Source organism: Megascapheus bottae, chromosome 26, assembly GCF_031878675.1.
Source record: "Megascapheus bottae isolate mThoBot1 chromosome 26, mThoBot2.hap1, whole genome shotgun sequence".
Classification (NCBI taxonomy): domain Eukaryota; kingdom Metazoa; phylum Chordata; class Mammalia; order Rodentia; family Geomyidae; genus Megascapheus; species Megascapheus bottae.
The window spans coordinates 15593836-15610282 of record NC_143534.1 but is presented as its reverse complement, the minus strand read 5'-3'; the positions used below and the strand labels follow the sequence as shown (position 1 = coordinate 15610282).

The window sequence follows — 16447 nt, the reverse complement described above, 5'->3', positions numbered from 1 at the left end:
TTGAGAAGCGCAGACTATGCAGATCCTAATTTTATTTTGCCCTAAAAGAATGGTCTACATTCCTCTCTACTACACATAAGAACCTATTTCATGAAACTGCCTCTGCTCTGATTCCATCCCTATGTGAATACTTCAGTCCCTCACTGTCTGCCACTCTCCCCCACACAAAGTGTGTTCTGTGGATGCTGGTTTTACAGAGTTTACAGTCTGACTGCCATGAAGCTCATTGTTTCTGCTTTGATTTTATGCCTGAGATAATTTGAAGTTCCTACAGTTCTCACTTTACTTGTGGTAAATACCTTTTGGTATAAACTTATTTATACTAAATAAGTTTGGCAAGTTAATGTTTGGGAGGAAAAAATAACGAGAGCATTAGCAATGAATGATAATTGTTGTTGCTGACTCCTCTCTCCTCCCCTTCCTCCTCCTTTGCCTTTTTCTTTTTGCTAACCTTTAATCCACAAAAGAGGACATTTGCTTTGATTTTTCCTTTTTACTCTAAGTAGAATGTGGTGTAAAGGAAAAGGAAAAAACATATAAATTAGACATGAGCTCTTGAAATCTAACTATTTTCATCCTGAAAATCTTTTTCATCATTCTTAGTCTAATGAATTTCAGTATTTTTTTCATGTTTTTTTATGTTCAGTATTTTTTTAGGAATAATTTAACACTGCTGAGTCCTGCTGGTTAAAGTAATTGGTAGTTACATTGATTTTTTTTTTTCTAATTAGGAAAGGAAAGCATGATTCAGTTAATTGACTGTCTGGGCCCTGCATTTGGCAGGTATGCCCACTTGCATTGGGTCTGAAATGCACTGTTTCAGGATGGCTGTTTGTGCCACAGTAATGCTGGGTCTACCCTGAGCACTGAGGGTGGGCTTGGGGACACTGTCATTTCCAGTCCTGGTGTCCCATGAGCCTCCCCATCCCTGCAAGTCCACTCTACCTGGGATGGCTCTGTCCTGCTGGATTTCATTTTTAAAGGAAGGAAAGGATAAGAAGGTTGAAAAGTGCCAGGCAGAAAGGGACCCTTTCATTGAAAATCCACGAGGTACCTACCTCTCCAAAGGCCCAAAGACCTCTGTGTTCCCTGACTGTCGTTGGTCCACTGGGCCTTTGAGTACCCATGTTTATAGAAGAAGCTGAGGGGAGAAGCATCTTTGCCTTTGAATTCTCCAGGCATGGGCCTGTGAGGCTGGGCAGATGATGATGTCATTACTCAGAAGCACAGTTCACAGCGATAGAGGCCAGACTTCCCTCATTTGCCTGAGGTTTGCTCTTCCCACAAGTCTCTCAACCAGGGGGAGAATGACTGGGGCAGACAGGTGAGATTTCTAATGACTCATAAGTAAGAGGCAAAAGAAAATATAGACAGACATCTCTAACTACAGTGTCCACAGCATGCATCAGACCCTTGAAGAACCTCTTTCCCTATCTGGATAGTACTCAAAAAATGGCTGAAAAAGTGTAGACAATGGACCAAACCAGAATCTTCTGAGGAACTGTTGTAGAATGTTCTTGTCCAGGTTCCTGTGTCTTCCACAAGCCATTCCTATATGTTAGTTAAGTAGTTTGCTAGTTGACTTAGTTGGGAATTTGGGTTCTAAGCCAGGCACCCTGAGGTAGAATTTTAGCTCATTCTTTACTAAGTATGTGACCTTTGTCCTGTTACTAAATCTCCCTCATCCCCATCTCTTACTATCCAGCACCTCATGGTAGTCATGGTAACCATTGCTCTTATCAGAATGTAGTGAATTATTCTGTGTAACATGGAGGTTCTTCCCTGTCATCTAAGGGTTGCTATTCCATTTCCTTTTGTTTCTTGTACTTAATTTTACGAGATATGGAAGGCATATGCCTGTAATCTAATTTACTCAGAAGGCAGAGATAGAAGGATCTTGGTCCAAGGCCAGCCTGGCAAAAGCAGGAAACCCTATCTGGAAAAAAAAAAAAAACTAAACCAAAACGAGTATTTTTAAGGAAAAAGAAAAAAGGTACATACAGCTCAAGTGGTAGAACACTGAATTCAAGCATCATTCTCACCGAAACTAAATAAGCTTTGAGCCCTTCCCCAACTCTGTGAAGAAGTGTAGTATGGTCAATAAAGTATGACTGTGATTCTGGATGCCCACCAACTTTAAGGACACTAGAATCATATACTTACCCAAGCTGTTTTCATTTGCATTTGAAAACCTTGCAATCTGAGATATGATAAACATATGATGACATTGTCAGCCACTTACCATGTTTTGCCAAACATGAATAATCGCCCTATAACAGCAGATTATCTGGGAATCCAAAGACATACCTCTAACCAGCTCTCTTCCCTACTCCCCTCCCCTTCCTGCGGGAAGAACTCCTTGACCAGAAGTGCGCCCCTCCCCAACGACTCCCAGGCCCGCAGTGGCGCTCGCTTTCACACGTCCTATGACAAAAGATACATCATCAAGACCATTACCAGTGAGGATGTGGCCGAAATGCACAACATCCTAAAGAAATACCACCAGGTAATTTTTCTTTCTCTTTATTTGAATCTCAGAACAGTCATGTCTAATTGTAGACCAAAGATCAAAATGTAGAGTTAAGAAATGTTGACAGTATATTTGACATCAGCATCTCCTCTGGCCTGCTATCCATATAAAGGTCATGCGTTACTTACATAATAGTCTTATTGGTGCCCTGAGTCAGGTGTTGATCTGCTATGTCTTTATCCATTTATACATCAAGTATCCTACTCTTACTGGTCCTTCTTGACCTGGCCCAGAAAGACCTATCCTCAACCCCATTCTACTATGGAGAAAACTAGCTGATTGTAGAAGTGTATGACTCTGTTTCTTCTCCCTTTCATCCCCAAGGATGATCTCTTTGTAGATAGATTCCTGCAAGTACAATGAACCAACCCTCAAGAACAACATTCTCCTCCTTCTTATAACAGCTCTGCAAGTTGAGCACAAGCTCATAGGCCTGATCTGTAAGAGACCTCACTTACAGTAGATCCATAAGAGTAGAATGTCCAAAAGCAGACAGCCCCGGGTTCAAATCCCATCCCTGTCACTAACTGTGTGATGTCTAGGCTTTTAAATTTTCATTTCTTAGGCTTAGAAACCTTTTTTTTTCTGCCAGGGGCCATCTGGAAATGTATAACCTCATTTTAAGCCATGCAGATTTGTCAGAACAGGCAGATGGCCAAGAGGAGCCCATGACATGCACGTGTGTCTATCCTGTGTTGTACCAGGCTCCCGTGGTGGGTAGCCTGCCATTGAGCAAAAGCATCAGAACTGAGTTCAAGTTAGGGTTTTAGGTCTCATCTCCCAAGTGTCCGGCTCTTGCTCTCAGCTAATGGTCTATTCTTCTGTTTCTTTTGTTGTTGTTACTTGTACCTTCCCATCAGCTGTGCTTCTGAATCACGCAACTCTGGACAAATAATAAGCCTTATTGAAATTGCATATCCATAGAGAGGAAGTATTCTTCCATGACGCATCACACTCCTCTCTAAATAGGCTGTCTGACAACTTTGTTAACTCACAACCTTCTTTCTCCCCTTTGTCGTTTTTTGTTTTAATGAAATACACTCACTGTTGTTCTAGAAGGCTAGAACAACCAGGAGCCTCCCCCCTGGAGAGGATACTTGTTTGACTAAAGCCTTCCTGGGATTAATTTTCTGATAAACTTAACGGAACAAGTGAGACTCCAGGGAGGAAGTGTAGAAAAGGAAGGTGGTCTCCACCCGGCCCGTGGGTGCTGAGTTTGTGAGGTTGTTGCCAAAAAAAAAAGAATTGGATAACACAAGGTAGAGAGCAAACAGTTTATCAGTGAAGAACAGCAAAGGAGAGACAGACAGTCCATTCCCCAAATGTGTGTTCAGGAGCACCCGGTAACAGGTACTGGGTGTGTTGATATCACAGGTACATCCAGTGAAAAGTAGGTTGGAGGTTTGTTCCACATTTACCTTAAAGAAAATACTGTCCTTTGATTTGACACATGGTATATTTAATCACTTTTACTGTTACATTTTGTGTAATCGATTTGGCCCAGAGATTTCAAGGCTGCTCGACTCTTTAAATCTGGGTTATTATGGCACAGGTAACGAAGCATCACTGTGAATAAAAGATGGCTCTTCTAGATATCCCCTTCAAGACAGATCTCTATCCTTGAGATAGCATTTTCCTTGGGAAACATTTTTTGTACCTGGAAAAGTCATTTCACTAAGTGTTTTGTCCCCCAAGGATAAGAGCAAGAATTTGGAACTAAACGTTTTTCAACAGACCAGTGTAAATGCAGTGTGGCTACTGGGCTTCTGGCAAAAGCCATCAGTGCTTAGGGTAGAGTACTTCAGGGGTGTTATACCAAGTTGTTTTTTGCTTGTCTTCTTTGTGTGTGCATGTGGTACTAAGGATTGAACCTGAAACCTTATATGTGCTAAGCAAGCTGTCTACCCCCAGCCCAAGTTACTTTGGTTTCACTGTTATTTACAGGTCTTTACTGTAGTGAGAAACACATGGAATTCAGAGCGTGCATATTTGCATTTACAGATCTTATGCGTTATCTCAGGGTAGGAATTGCTGTAAATACTACAGAAGAATTTTTGCTCCTTTTAACCCAGATTTTCTGAAACTATGAAAAGCAATTTTGTTCACATACATGTAGTCATTCCTAAGTTGTTGTTACTTCAAACTATTTTAGATCCAAATAAATTGTAAAGCTGGGCACTGGTAGCTCATATCTGTAGTCTTAGCTATTCATGAGGCTTAGATCTGTAGATTGTGATTCAAAGCCAACCCAGGCAGGAAAGTCTCTGAGACTCTTTATCTCCAATCAATCACAAAAGAGCTGGAAGTGGAGCTATGGCTCAAGAGATAGAGAGCTAACCTTGAACAGAGAAAGTTAAAGGATAGCTCTCAGGCCCTGAGTTCAAGACCCAGTATCAACACAAAAAAATTAAATAATAATAATTATTATTATATATTTTATTAAATGACACTTATAGACCATTATCCCAAAACATAAGACAGGAAGTGAAAAAAATGATTTATTTGATGAAAAGAAAAGTAATCCAATGCCAGGCGCTGGTGGCTCACACCAGTAATACTAGTTACTCAGGAGGCTGAAAAGTCCCCATGAGACTTATGAGACGTTTATCTCCAACAAAATAGAAAAGAAATCCATCCTTCTAGGTGGTCTTGGTTTCTTTCTGAAAGATCCTGACCTCCTTCCCTTCTTTCCTCTGTGCCTGTCTGTCTTGTCTGTCTACCTGTCTGTCCATCTGTATATGTGTGTGTGTGTCTCTCTCTGTTGAGGTGATATCTCAAGACATATCCCAAGGCACAGTATAGATTACAGCATGTCTTTGTTCCTGACCTCTTTCTCTTCTCTTTCTTTCTATATGTGTGTGTATTTGTTTGTGTGTCTGTCTCTCTGTTGTTGAGGTGATCTTAAAACATAGCCCAAGGCACAATACAGATTAAATAAAATTTAACCTTTCAAAAGCATTAAATAAAACAAGACTTTCCATGGAAGCATTAATTTGATGCTGCACTAAATTGTCACTTCAAGCCTATAAGGAAAAAAAAAACTATGAGTGAAACATGATAATCACAGCAATTTCGAAAAGCCAGGCCCAGGTTAACACTACCGCACAGAGATATAAATATTTATCTGTGCTGTGCCTCACTTACAACCTGACTACCTAACCTTTCAGCCACAGCCAGCTGTGGCTCTCTTAATGGCATTTCATTTTGCATGAGTAGAACAACAAATGGAAGATTCATAATACTTGTTATTCTTGGTGACTGCCTTGGAGGGAAGGGAACTGAGAGCCTATGGATATTATATTTAATATATTCTTCATAGTCTGTTTCCAGGATGTCACCTTAACAGTGCATTATGGCTCTAACAAGCCTATAGTTATACCAGAAAAATGAAACAAAGGAAGAAAGGAAAAAAATGTCTTCATTGGTGATGCTAGGGTATCATTTATGAGTAGATTTTTTTTTAAAGGACATGGAATGCCAGGAGTTTTGGGCCTAGTGGTATACTAGGCCTAACGTATGTGAAGAGGTGGGCTCGATTCCTCAGTGCCACATACATAGAAAAAAGCTGAGATCTGAGGATCACAGTTCAAAGCCAACCCAGGCACTGAAGTCCATGAGACTCTTACCTCTAATTAACCACTCGAAAACTAGAAGTAATGCTGTGGCTCAAGGGTTAGGATAGCAGCCTTGAACTGAAGAGCTCAGGGATAGTGCCCAGGCCCAGAGTTCAAGCCCCACAACCGACCAAAAAAAAAAAAAAAAAAAAAAAAAAACAAGAAGAAGAAGAACATAGAAAGCAGTGACAACTATTGTGCTGGAAACACCAGGTACAGATCAGATGTTATCAGCAAATGTAAGTTTTTGAAAACACTCAGGAAAAAAAAATACAGAAGTGACTACATGATAAATAATGCAGGAAGGTGACCTGAGATGCCCAGCTATGAAAAACAAGCAAGAGTGAACTGTGCTAAAAAAAAAAAAAAAAAAAGGAAAGAAAATTTACCAGGGGCCAGTGGCTCACACCTGTAAACTCAGCTTACTCAGGAAACTGAGATCTGAGGATCACAGTGGTAAAGCCAGCCAGGGAAGGACAGGAAAGTCCATGAGACTCTGATCTTCAATTAACTACCAGAAAGTCAGAAATGGAGCTGTGGCTCCAGTGATAAAGTGCTGATCTTGAGCCAAAAAGCTCAGGAACAGCTTGAACTCAGCCCAAGCCCTGAGTTCAAGGCCTAGGACTGGAGTGTACATGTGCAAGCATGTGCACATACATGTGTTCTAAAATGTAAAAATTAGCCAGGTTCCGGTGGCTCACAGCTGTAATTCTAGCTACTCGGGAAGCTGAGATCAGGAGGTTCAAGACCATCATGGGCAGAAAAGTCTGTGAGATTCCATCTCCAATTAATTAATCAGGATTCAGTCTACGGTCACTTTTCTCATTGCTCCAACTATGGGCTACAAAGGAGGCAGAACTGCTGACCTCATGGCTGCTGGAAAGCAGAGAGAGAAGAGGAAGGACTGGAGACTCCCTGCTATGGCCTCCTCCCATGACTACTTCCTCCAAGCATGCTCTACCTCCTAGTTTTCATCACCTCCCAATCACATCACCAAATTATGACTCCATTGATGGACTAGGCCTTTGATGAAGTTAGAACCCTTATGATCTAATCACCTGTCAGCTCTTGGAGCCCATACCTGGGATCCAGGCCTTTACCTCATGAGCCTATAGAAGACATTTCATATAAAAAAAGCCATGGCACTTTACAAATAAACACACATCTATACTACATCATTTGGATTAGGAAGTATTTTCTGGAGTGTCCTTGAAACTGGAATTTCCCATCATCACGCACTTAAAGGATCCCCACTACTCAGAGAATGCTGAGGAACCAACCCCATGCTCCTAGATGTCTCTCTTCCTCACCCTTTTCTTCCCTCTATCTATTCTCCCTGAGTGTCACACATCTTGATCATCTTATTCCTGGCAGAGTCATCTGCAGGCTGCCTCCCTGTCTTCATGTTCAGAATGGGGATGTCTTAAAACAACGGATCTTTCTCTTGCTGTGTGGAAAGCCTCTCTCCCATATGAATTCATTACACCCAAAGATTCTCTCTAGCTGTGAGAACGGGCAGGAACCAAGGAGGGAAAGAGACAGAAGCTCTCAAATTGTCCTACATTTGATCTGAAGGCTGAAAGAGTCACTGTTGCCAAATGCCACTGGCCCACACCTATAATTCTACCGATTAAGGAAGCTGAGATCTGAGGATCAAGGTTGGAAGCCAGCTCAGGTCAGAAAGTCTGGGATGGTCTTATCTCCAGTTAATCATCCAAAGTGGAACTATGGTTCAAATGGTACAGTGTTAGCCTTGAACAAAACAGCTAAAGAACAGCACATAGGCTCTGACTTTAAGCCTTAATACTGGCACTTGCACACATGTACACACATACACAATTAATTAATTAATTATTCAAAACTTGTTGGCCAGTTTTACAAGTTTATTCCCACTTAGGGAAGTTGGGAGATTTCCAGGTTGGTTTATTAGCATTGTTCATAGTGCTAAGCATATAATGAGATGCCCAGTAAGCATTTCTTAAATCAATCTAATGCTTCTAGATAATTCTTCATGGTCAGACTCTAAGAATGTTGTAATTAACTAATTTAACCATCACAGAAACTCTGTGCCTTCAGTATTGTTATTCCTCTACTTTTCCAAATGGAGAACACAAAAGCTGAATAACTTGCCTGTGATCATACAGCTACTTAGCAGCACCAGACCAAGAAGGTCCAGCAGATAAGGAGACTGGGCCATTCCCAGAACTCAGTTAAAACTATAGCCACAAATTTATAATCTTAGTGTGGAGAATTGGGGTACAGCATTTTCTAAGTCAGCCAGGGAAGAACCCACCATCCTCTTTGCATTCATGTGTGTATAGAGCAGCACCTCATGCTAATAAAATGCAATAAATATTCCTAACTGTGATACTCACCAACCCAATGCATTGTTCCTTGGCCAAAAGGAATGCTGCGTCCTTTTCCCAGGGCCCCAAACCAGAAATCCAGCCAATGGGTAGAAGTTTCTCTTCTATTAAAATCATGACTCCAAAATACTTTGTAAACCTTTGACACCAGCTGTGATTCGGTAATACTAAAAAAAAAAAATTATGCTTTCATTTAATTTGTGGTATTGTATGTATTATACATGTAAGAATCTGAAGGTGATTTAACCTATATGTATATTTTAATATTCAATAAAGAACCCCCCACAAGTAAGCCAAACCTTCAAACATATGTACATGTGGACACATGTTGATGGAATTAGGAGAGATCGGTTTGGGCTTTTGTTTTATTTTTTGTTTTTTATGCCTGTTCTGGAGCTTGATGAAGGGCTTGCACAGTCTCCCTTAGCTTTTTCACACAAGACTCCACCATTTGAGCTATAGCTTTATTTCCAGCTTTTTGGTGGTTAATTGAAGACAAGGAAACTAAATGAAAGAATCTCTAGGATATGGAAACAAGTGCTTTGTCTTGTGTGATTGTTGTTCTTAATGTACTATGTTATTTCTCTTCTCTTTTGTTGCCCTTCAGTTAATCTCATATTGTTACTGTATCTGACTTTGTTACCTGGTATATTGTATATAGGTTTGATTATTTGAAATAGGAAAGAGAAGAGGGAAAAACAAGATGATTGGGGGGGAGGAAAATGGGGACAAAAACATGAGAAGGGGTATGAATGTGTGAGAAGTAATGCACCTACTATCTGTCAACTGTAACTCTAAGCCCTCTATGTATTACCCCAACAATAAAAAAAGTAAAAAATTAAAATAAGAGTCTCACAGACAGACTTTCGGGTCTGAACTGCCTTCAAACCTTGATCTTCAGATCTCAGCCACCTGAGTAGGCAGGATTACAGTGTGAGACATTTTTATGAGTTGTCTAATCTTTAAGGTGAGAAATTCATACAGTATAATATAGATGACTTCTTCACTGCCCCCCCTAAAAGAAGAAAAAGGAAAGAAGGGAGAGGAAAAAAAGAAGAAAGGAAAACAAAAGCACTTATCTGTGATATTCTGTGCAGTTCTCTAATACATTTGTCAACATAATCATGGTTAGTATCCATGTTGAACCAGGCTATGTGTGGCTCTGTAGAAACTGTGATCAGACATTTTATACAGGCAGGAACTCCTAGAAATGAGAATACTTTTGAGTCAAACATCACACAGAGGAGTTGAACAGCCAGTGCCTGGAGTGGAGGCCTTGGCTGTGGGCCTCAGATATTTTCCACACACGTAGAAATACATACCTACCACTCAGAGACTCCCTCAGAGCAGGCCCCAGGATGTGGCTGTGGGTTGGCTTGGAGCGTAAAGCAGGCAGGTGTACCATGACTATGTTATAACAGGGGTTTAAATGGAAATTCTTATTCTGTGCAGGTGGAGGAAGTGTGGTTGGGTACATGGCACTGCATGAGAGATTTTGGTTTACTGTTATTTATCATCAAAGGTGGGGATTATGATGCTCATTTTTTTAGAAAGTAAAACTAAACTACAGAGTGATTTGTACCTTGCTCAAAATTCCATAGCAGGTAAACGGAAGCCCAGGACACTTGTATGTATTGTCATGGCTCACACTCTTCCCTTCTTTCCACCTCTCTGATATCATACTAATAACACCAGTAGCCTGTGTGAAGGCCCACTCCGCCATCTTTCTTCAGCATGGGAAACAGAAAAACTTTTTATTCCTTAGCTCACAGGAGAGAAATTTTCTCTTCAACCAAGGACTGTTGCCAGCAATAGTGCGCCAGGAAAACTCAAGTCAATTTATTATACTTTGAAAATGAGAAAACATTGTGCTCATCTGATTTTACTTAACAAGCTAAGAAGACAGAGGAAATAAAAATAATATAGCTCAAATATTGTTAATGATAGCCAGGCCTCAGTGTTCATGCCATAATCCTACCTACCCGGGAGGCTGAGATCTGAGGATCACAGTTCAAAGCCAGCTCGGGCAGAAAAGTCTGTTAGATTCTTAGTTCCAATTAAACAGCAAAAAAGAAAGCAAAACAAAAACAAAAACCTGCAGTGGAGCTGTGGCTCAAGTGATAGTGCATCAGCCTTTAAGGGACAATCCCCAGACCCGGAGTTCAAGCCTCAGTACTAGCATACACAGTCAAATATAGTATGCATGCATGTATGTATGTATGTTTATATGTATGTATTAAAATGTGTCCAAGCTGTTATCAAAATCAAAGTCAGACATTGATTCTGTTAATCTTTTATGTAATGACTTTAAAATAAAACACTAAAGGCTTTAAGCTATGAAAATAACCAAGATGCCCTACTAACAACAAATGAATTTAAAAAATGGCATATATTTGTGTATACATATATATAACAAAAATATTATTTAGCCATAGAATAGAACTATAACATTCTCTTTTTTGCCAGTCCTGGGCTTGAGCTCAGGGCCTGAGCACTGTTCTTAGGCTTTCTCAAGGCTGGAACTCAACCACTTGAGCCACAGTACCATTTCTGGCTTTGTTCTATGTATGTGGTACTGAGGAATCAAACCCAGGTCTTCGTGCATGCTATGCAAGTCCTCTAACCACACAAGCCTAGAAAACATAGTATTATGCAAAGTAAGCCAGGCTCATTTGGATATAGATTTCATATTCTCTCTCATATGTGGCTGTTAGACCTAAAATTTAGACATACATGTAAGCAACATGCAGGATCATATGCATATGTAGATAAAAGTTAATTAAGACATGGCTTTTGCATATGTGAGTGTCCTTGGTGAAATCTCTTTGGACAATTAACATGCAGTATAATAAGAAGAGCATCAAGAAGTGTCTGGACCAGGACGTGTGGAAAGAGTAGCTGGAAAGGGCAGGCAATGAAGACAGGGAAGAAAAAGTGAATATGACCTATGCACAGGTGTCAGACTAGAATAAAGAAACTTGATGAGACTGGGGAAGAGAGGGGTTGGAAGAAGGGCCCAGGAGGGAGAAGGACAGAAGGGGTCAGGAAGATGCATTCTTTCCATGAATAGACAGGTTAAAATAAAATACTTTTGCACACTAATTGATGCTAAAAGTAAATAAGTTGACTATAAAAGTACCCATGGCTCAAACAAGACAGAGAGAGGAAGAAGAAAAGGAAAGTTTTTTGATTAAAAATAATTAAATATTGCCAGACCTACCTAATCATTAAAGTGATATCACCAAAAAGATTATTTAGACCTTTTAATTATTTTTACTAAATGTTCATAATTTAAAGGGGGAAAAAAAATCAAGCCATGTAATTTTTTAAGGGTCAAAATGGCCTAAAATACAGCCATTGCCATTTGTAAGGACCAGTCTAGGCATTTCTTGTATGTACAGTATGTAAGATGCTCACAGTATTGAAATCATTATTCTGAGAATTTGACACAGAGTATGGTTTTGGAGTCCTCTATTCTCCCATTTTAAAGACCCATATTTAGGGACCCTTGTTTCAAGGAGAAGTAGCGCCCTCTTGTGGCACTATGGACTATGATTATTAAAGACCTCAGACCACGTTGTGTTTTTGCAACTGTCTTTCTCAATGCTGTCAACCCTGGGTTTTGTCCAATGAACTGAATGGAAACCAACATAGTTTTGACTTTACAGATTCATTTGAAATGTAAGGTAACAAAACTCCAGTGATAGAATTGAATTTTCTAATCTCTCCACAGTGGAGGCGGGGGGGGGGGGGGGGTAGCAGTCCAAATATGGCTTCTTTCTGTAAATAACCTTCCAGTCCTTGCAATTTTTTTACTGTATATAGTAAACATGAGGGGTAGGCAGTTTTTCTACATGTAAATGAGCGCCTTTTTATTGATTCTTTTTCTTTCCCTTCTCTGCAGTATATAGTGGAATGTCATGGGATCACCCTTCTCCCTCAGTTCTTGGGAATGTACCGGCTTAATGTCGATGGAGTTGAAATTTATGTGATTGTTACAAGAAATGTGTTCAGCCACCGTTTATCTGTGTATAGGAAATATGACTTAAAGGTGAGATCAGTTTCACTAATTTTCACTACATGACTCAAGCTTATACATCCACATAAATGGTGTAAATGATCGTATAAAATGCTTCAAGGAGGTGGTGTCAGAACTCAAAACTAACAGGGAGCTAGCAGCGTACCTCTTCTGGTTAAACAACTAATGTTGGCTTTATCAAGATACCTTTTTCATATTAGAGATTTCATGTCTGTTTATTCGACACTAGCTTTATACCAGTGGTGATAGTGTAATAAAAAAAAAAAAGACTGAATTTACTCAGGCAGGGGGCTAACATTTCCATTTGTAATGACAAACAGTAAATAGAGTAATAAATAAGTCCGGGAAATTATATAGCCTATAGATAGAAATCAATGTGGGGAAGGACAAATATAGTTTACCTAGACTATCAAGGAAGGGACATCTGCAGTGACATTAGAGGAGACCTAAGTTGAAGGAGGTGATGAAGAGCAGAGAAGGAGCAAAAGACTTGGAATACAAAATGCACCACTGGCAATTCTGAAAAACGGTGAACATATTCTGAGTTCCAGCATCTCTGACTCACGAGCAGAATGTCCAGGTGAGACAGCAGCAAGCAATATGACCTCCAGTCCAAATCCACTGAAGAACTAAGGTTCTATTGGGATACTGATTTGATCATTCGTTTCTGCATTGTCCAGTGCTGCTTTTGAACTACGTAGCCAAGTTGAGCAGTAACCTTAGAGACTTCCATGAAACACAAGGACTAATATATTTAAAATACTCTCTGACCCCTGGGAAAAAAATACATGTACCTCTGGTGTATGGCATATTATTCATTCTCTAGTTTTTTATTTACAGAGTCCTTTCACATTCATAAAACAGGATCTTACCTAGTACCAGTGGTTCACATCTGTAATCTTTGCCAGTCAGGAGGCTGAGATCTGACTGTAGTTTGAAGTCAGCCTGAACAGGAAAGTTTGTGAGACTCTTCAATTAGCCAAAAAGAAGATAAAATGGAGCTGTGGCTCAAGTGATAAAGCCCAAGCCTTTAGCAAAAATGCTCAGGAACGCACCTAGACCCAGTTCAAGCTCTCAGGACTGTCACAAAAAAAAAGAAGGCAGGGAGAGAGGAAGGGAAAGATAAAGAATGAGAGAAAAGGAAGGAAGGAGGAAGAAAAACATGAAAAGTGTCTTAAAAGCTTTCCTTCACATTTATGGATATTTACAATATTAGAGATTCATACAAGTATTAGATTATGTATCTATTTAAAATAATGACAAAACCATATGTGTCAACATATTTTTATATAAAAGTAATTTAAAATTAATGAGACAGCTGCCACAGTTTTACATTTTTGCAACTCTCTGGAATACCTGAATGAAGATGAGATGGTTGAGAGTTCTGATTCTGCTGTCTGTCCTGCTGTCATTTGATTGAAAATCTGACCTCACACAAATTGAGGTAATTGGGAAAGGAGAGGGGTGTGTCAGTAGTTGGGGTTTTTTTTCTAGATTATTGTAGCTATCTTCCTTTGAGACTACACTGCAGTGTGAGAGTTGGTAATTTCTCAAACCTCAGTTAGTTACATCATGGAATCTATATTAGTAATTTTAGTGGCAGGGTAGGGGATGGAGGTGGTTGGGTTTTTGTTTTCAGTTTTTTGTTTTTTATGCCAGTCTTGGGGCTTGGATTCCGAGCCGGGAGGTGTCCCTGTGCTTTTTTCTCAAGGCTAGCACTTTACCACTTTGTCCACAGAGCCTCTTCCAGCTTCTTGGTGATTAATTGGAGGTAAAAGTCTCATGGACTTTTCTGCCCCATCTAGCTTCAAACCCTGATCCTCAGATGCCAGCCTTCTGAGTAGCTAGGACTACAGGTGTGAGACATTAGTGCCCGGCTACATTTTAGTGTTTTTATTGGTCTGTTGCAAGCCTTTCTTTGTTGAATGCATTGGTCTGAATATGTTATTTTGTACTCTTCTAATTCTCATTAGGAACATAGTGCTTTCCTGAGTTTTGTAACCCTTCCAAATATTGGCATATTGCATTATGTAGTATCAAAACATCACATTAGTATCACCACCAATCTCATCAGAAACGTCTCAAATGTATTGGGAAACTGACAAGCTCCCAATTCTGCTTGTACTTAAAAGCTTTTTATCATTCACTGACAACAAACCCTATCGGGTCTTTTGTGAAATGACAGCACACAGCTTTCAAGCACATGGCTTTGTTCATTCTTGAAGAAATATTTGTCTGTTTCTCAGATCTAAGCAATTATAAATTGTCCATTGTTCTTTCACGTAAAAAAGTTTGGTCCATGAAAAAAGATGGCTAGTTCGGCTCATAACTGTAACTATCTCTTTGTTCTCTCTCTGCCAGTACTAAGGTTTGAACTCAGGACCTTATGTATAATTATTTCACAGGTGCTTTACCACTTGAGCAACACCTCCATTCCTTTTTGTATTGGTTATGCTTGGGGAAAAGGTCTTGCTCCCTTCCTGGGCTTACCTCTGTTTTCAGTCTTTCTGTTGAGATGGAGTCCTATGGATTTTTGTGCTCTAGCTAGCCTGGAACTTTGGTCTTCTGGACCACATAGCTTAGAATACAGATGCATGTCACCACACTCAGCTGTTAGTTGAGATGGTGGTCTTGAATTTTTTGCTCAGGTCGACTTTAAATCTCGATGCTCCTGTTTTTAGCCTCCCAAATAGCTAGGATTACAATAGCCTGAGTGATTGGTACCTGGCTTCTTCCTCCTCCTCTTCTTTTGCTGCTGCTGCTGCTGCTCCTGCCACCTCTGCCTCCTCTTCCTCCTTCTCTTCCTCTTCCTTCTTGTTGTCATTGTCTTCTTCTTCTTAATCTTCTCCTCCTCCTTCTCTTCCTCCTCTTTCTCTTCTTCCTCTTCCTCCTCTTCGTCTTCCTCTGCCTCCTTCTCCTCTTCCTCTTCCTCTGCCTCCTTCTCCTCTTCATCTCACTCCTCCTTCTTCTTCTTGTCATTGTCGTCTTCTTCTTCTTCTTCTTCTTCTTCTTCTTCTTCTTCTTCTTCTCCTCCTCCTCCTCCTCCTCCTCCTCCTTTTCTTCCTTTTCCTCTCACTCCTCCTTATTCTTGTCATCACCATCGTCATCTTCTTCTTCTTCTTTATTATTATTATTATTATTATTATTATTATTATTATTATTTGAGGCTGGTTCTCTTCATGTAGCCAGCCAAACCCCAAACTCTCAGTCCTTCTTCTTAGCCTCTGGAATGCTAGAGTAGCAGCACCATGGCAGCCACAGAAGTAGCTCCTAAGAAAACTTTCTTTACAAAAACAAACATATGTATTTTGGTTATTCTCTCTGTATAGAATACTGAAGATGTATGCTCCAAGGTCAAAATTTAATGAAATTAATTCTATGGTTTCATCAAAGATATACTTGCATAATGTTAGGAAATTTATTTATTTATTTATTTATTTATTTTTGTCAGTCATTGGTCTTGGACTCTGAGTCTGGGCACTGTCCCTGACCTCTTCAGCTCAAGGCTACCGTCCTACCCCTTGAGCCACAGCACCATTTCCAAGACATGCATTTTTGTCCTACTAATTTTTTTAATCCCTCCAAAATGCCTACAAGTTGGCATCTCATGAACATGCCTAGCCATGGTGGCTCATGCCTGTATTTTTAGCTACTCAGGAAGCTGAGATCTGAGGAGCCTGGTTCAAAGCCAACCCAGGCAAACAAATCCCCAAAAAAAAACTCTTTATCTTCAATTAACCAACAAAAATCATAAGTGGAGGTATATCTCAAATGGTAAAGCACCATCCTTGAGTGGAAAAGCTAAGCCAAATCAGGAGGCTCTGATTCTAAGCCCTAGTACCAATGCCACCATTCCCTTAAAAACTGTAGCTCTGAACTATACTTGCAGATTGGATAT

General features: G+C 40.0%; 1 protein-coding gene across 1 annotated transcript in view; it reads left to right on the top strand.

The window, feature by feature from the left end:
• Positions 1 to 16447, top strand: part of Pip4k2a (phosphatidylinositol-5-phosphate 4-kinase type 2 alpha) — a 138208-nt gene that overhangs the window by 96572 nt on the left and 25189 nt on the right. The window contains exons 4-5 of the mRNA XM_090319018.1: positions 2354 to 2506; positions 12415 to 12561. Of these exons, the coding sequence (XP_090175144.1) occupies positions 2354 to 2506; positions 12415 to 12561 (300 nt within the window). The remainder of the gene's footprint in view (positions 1 to 2353; positions 2507 to 12414; positions 12562 to 16447) is intronic.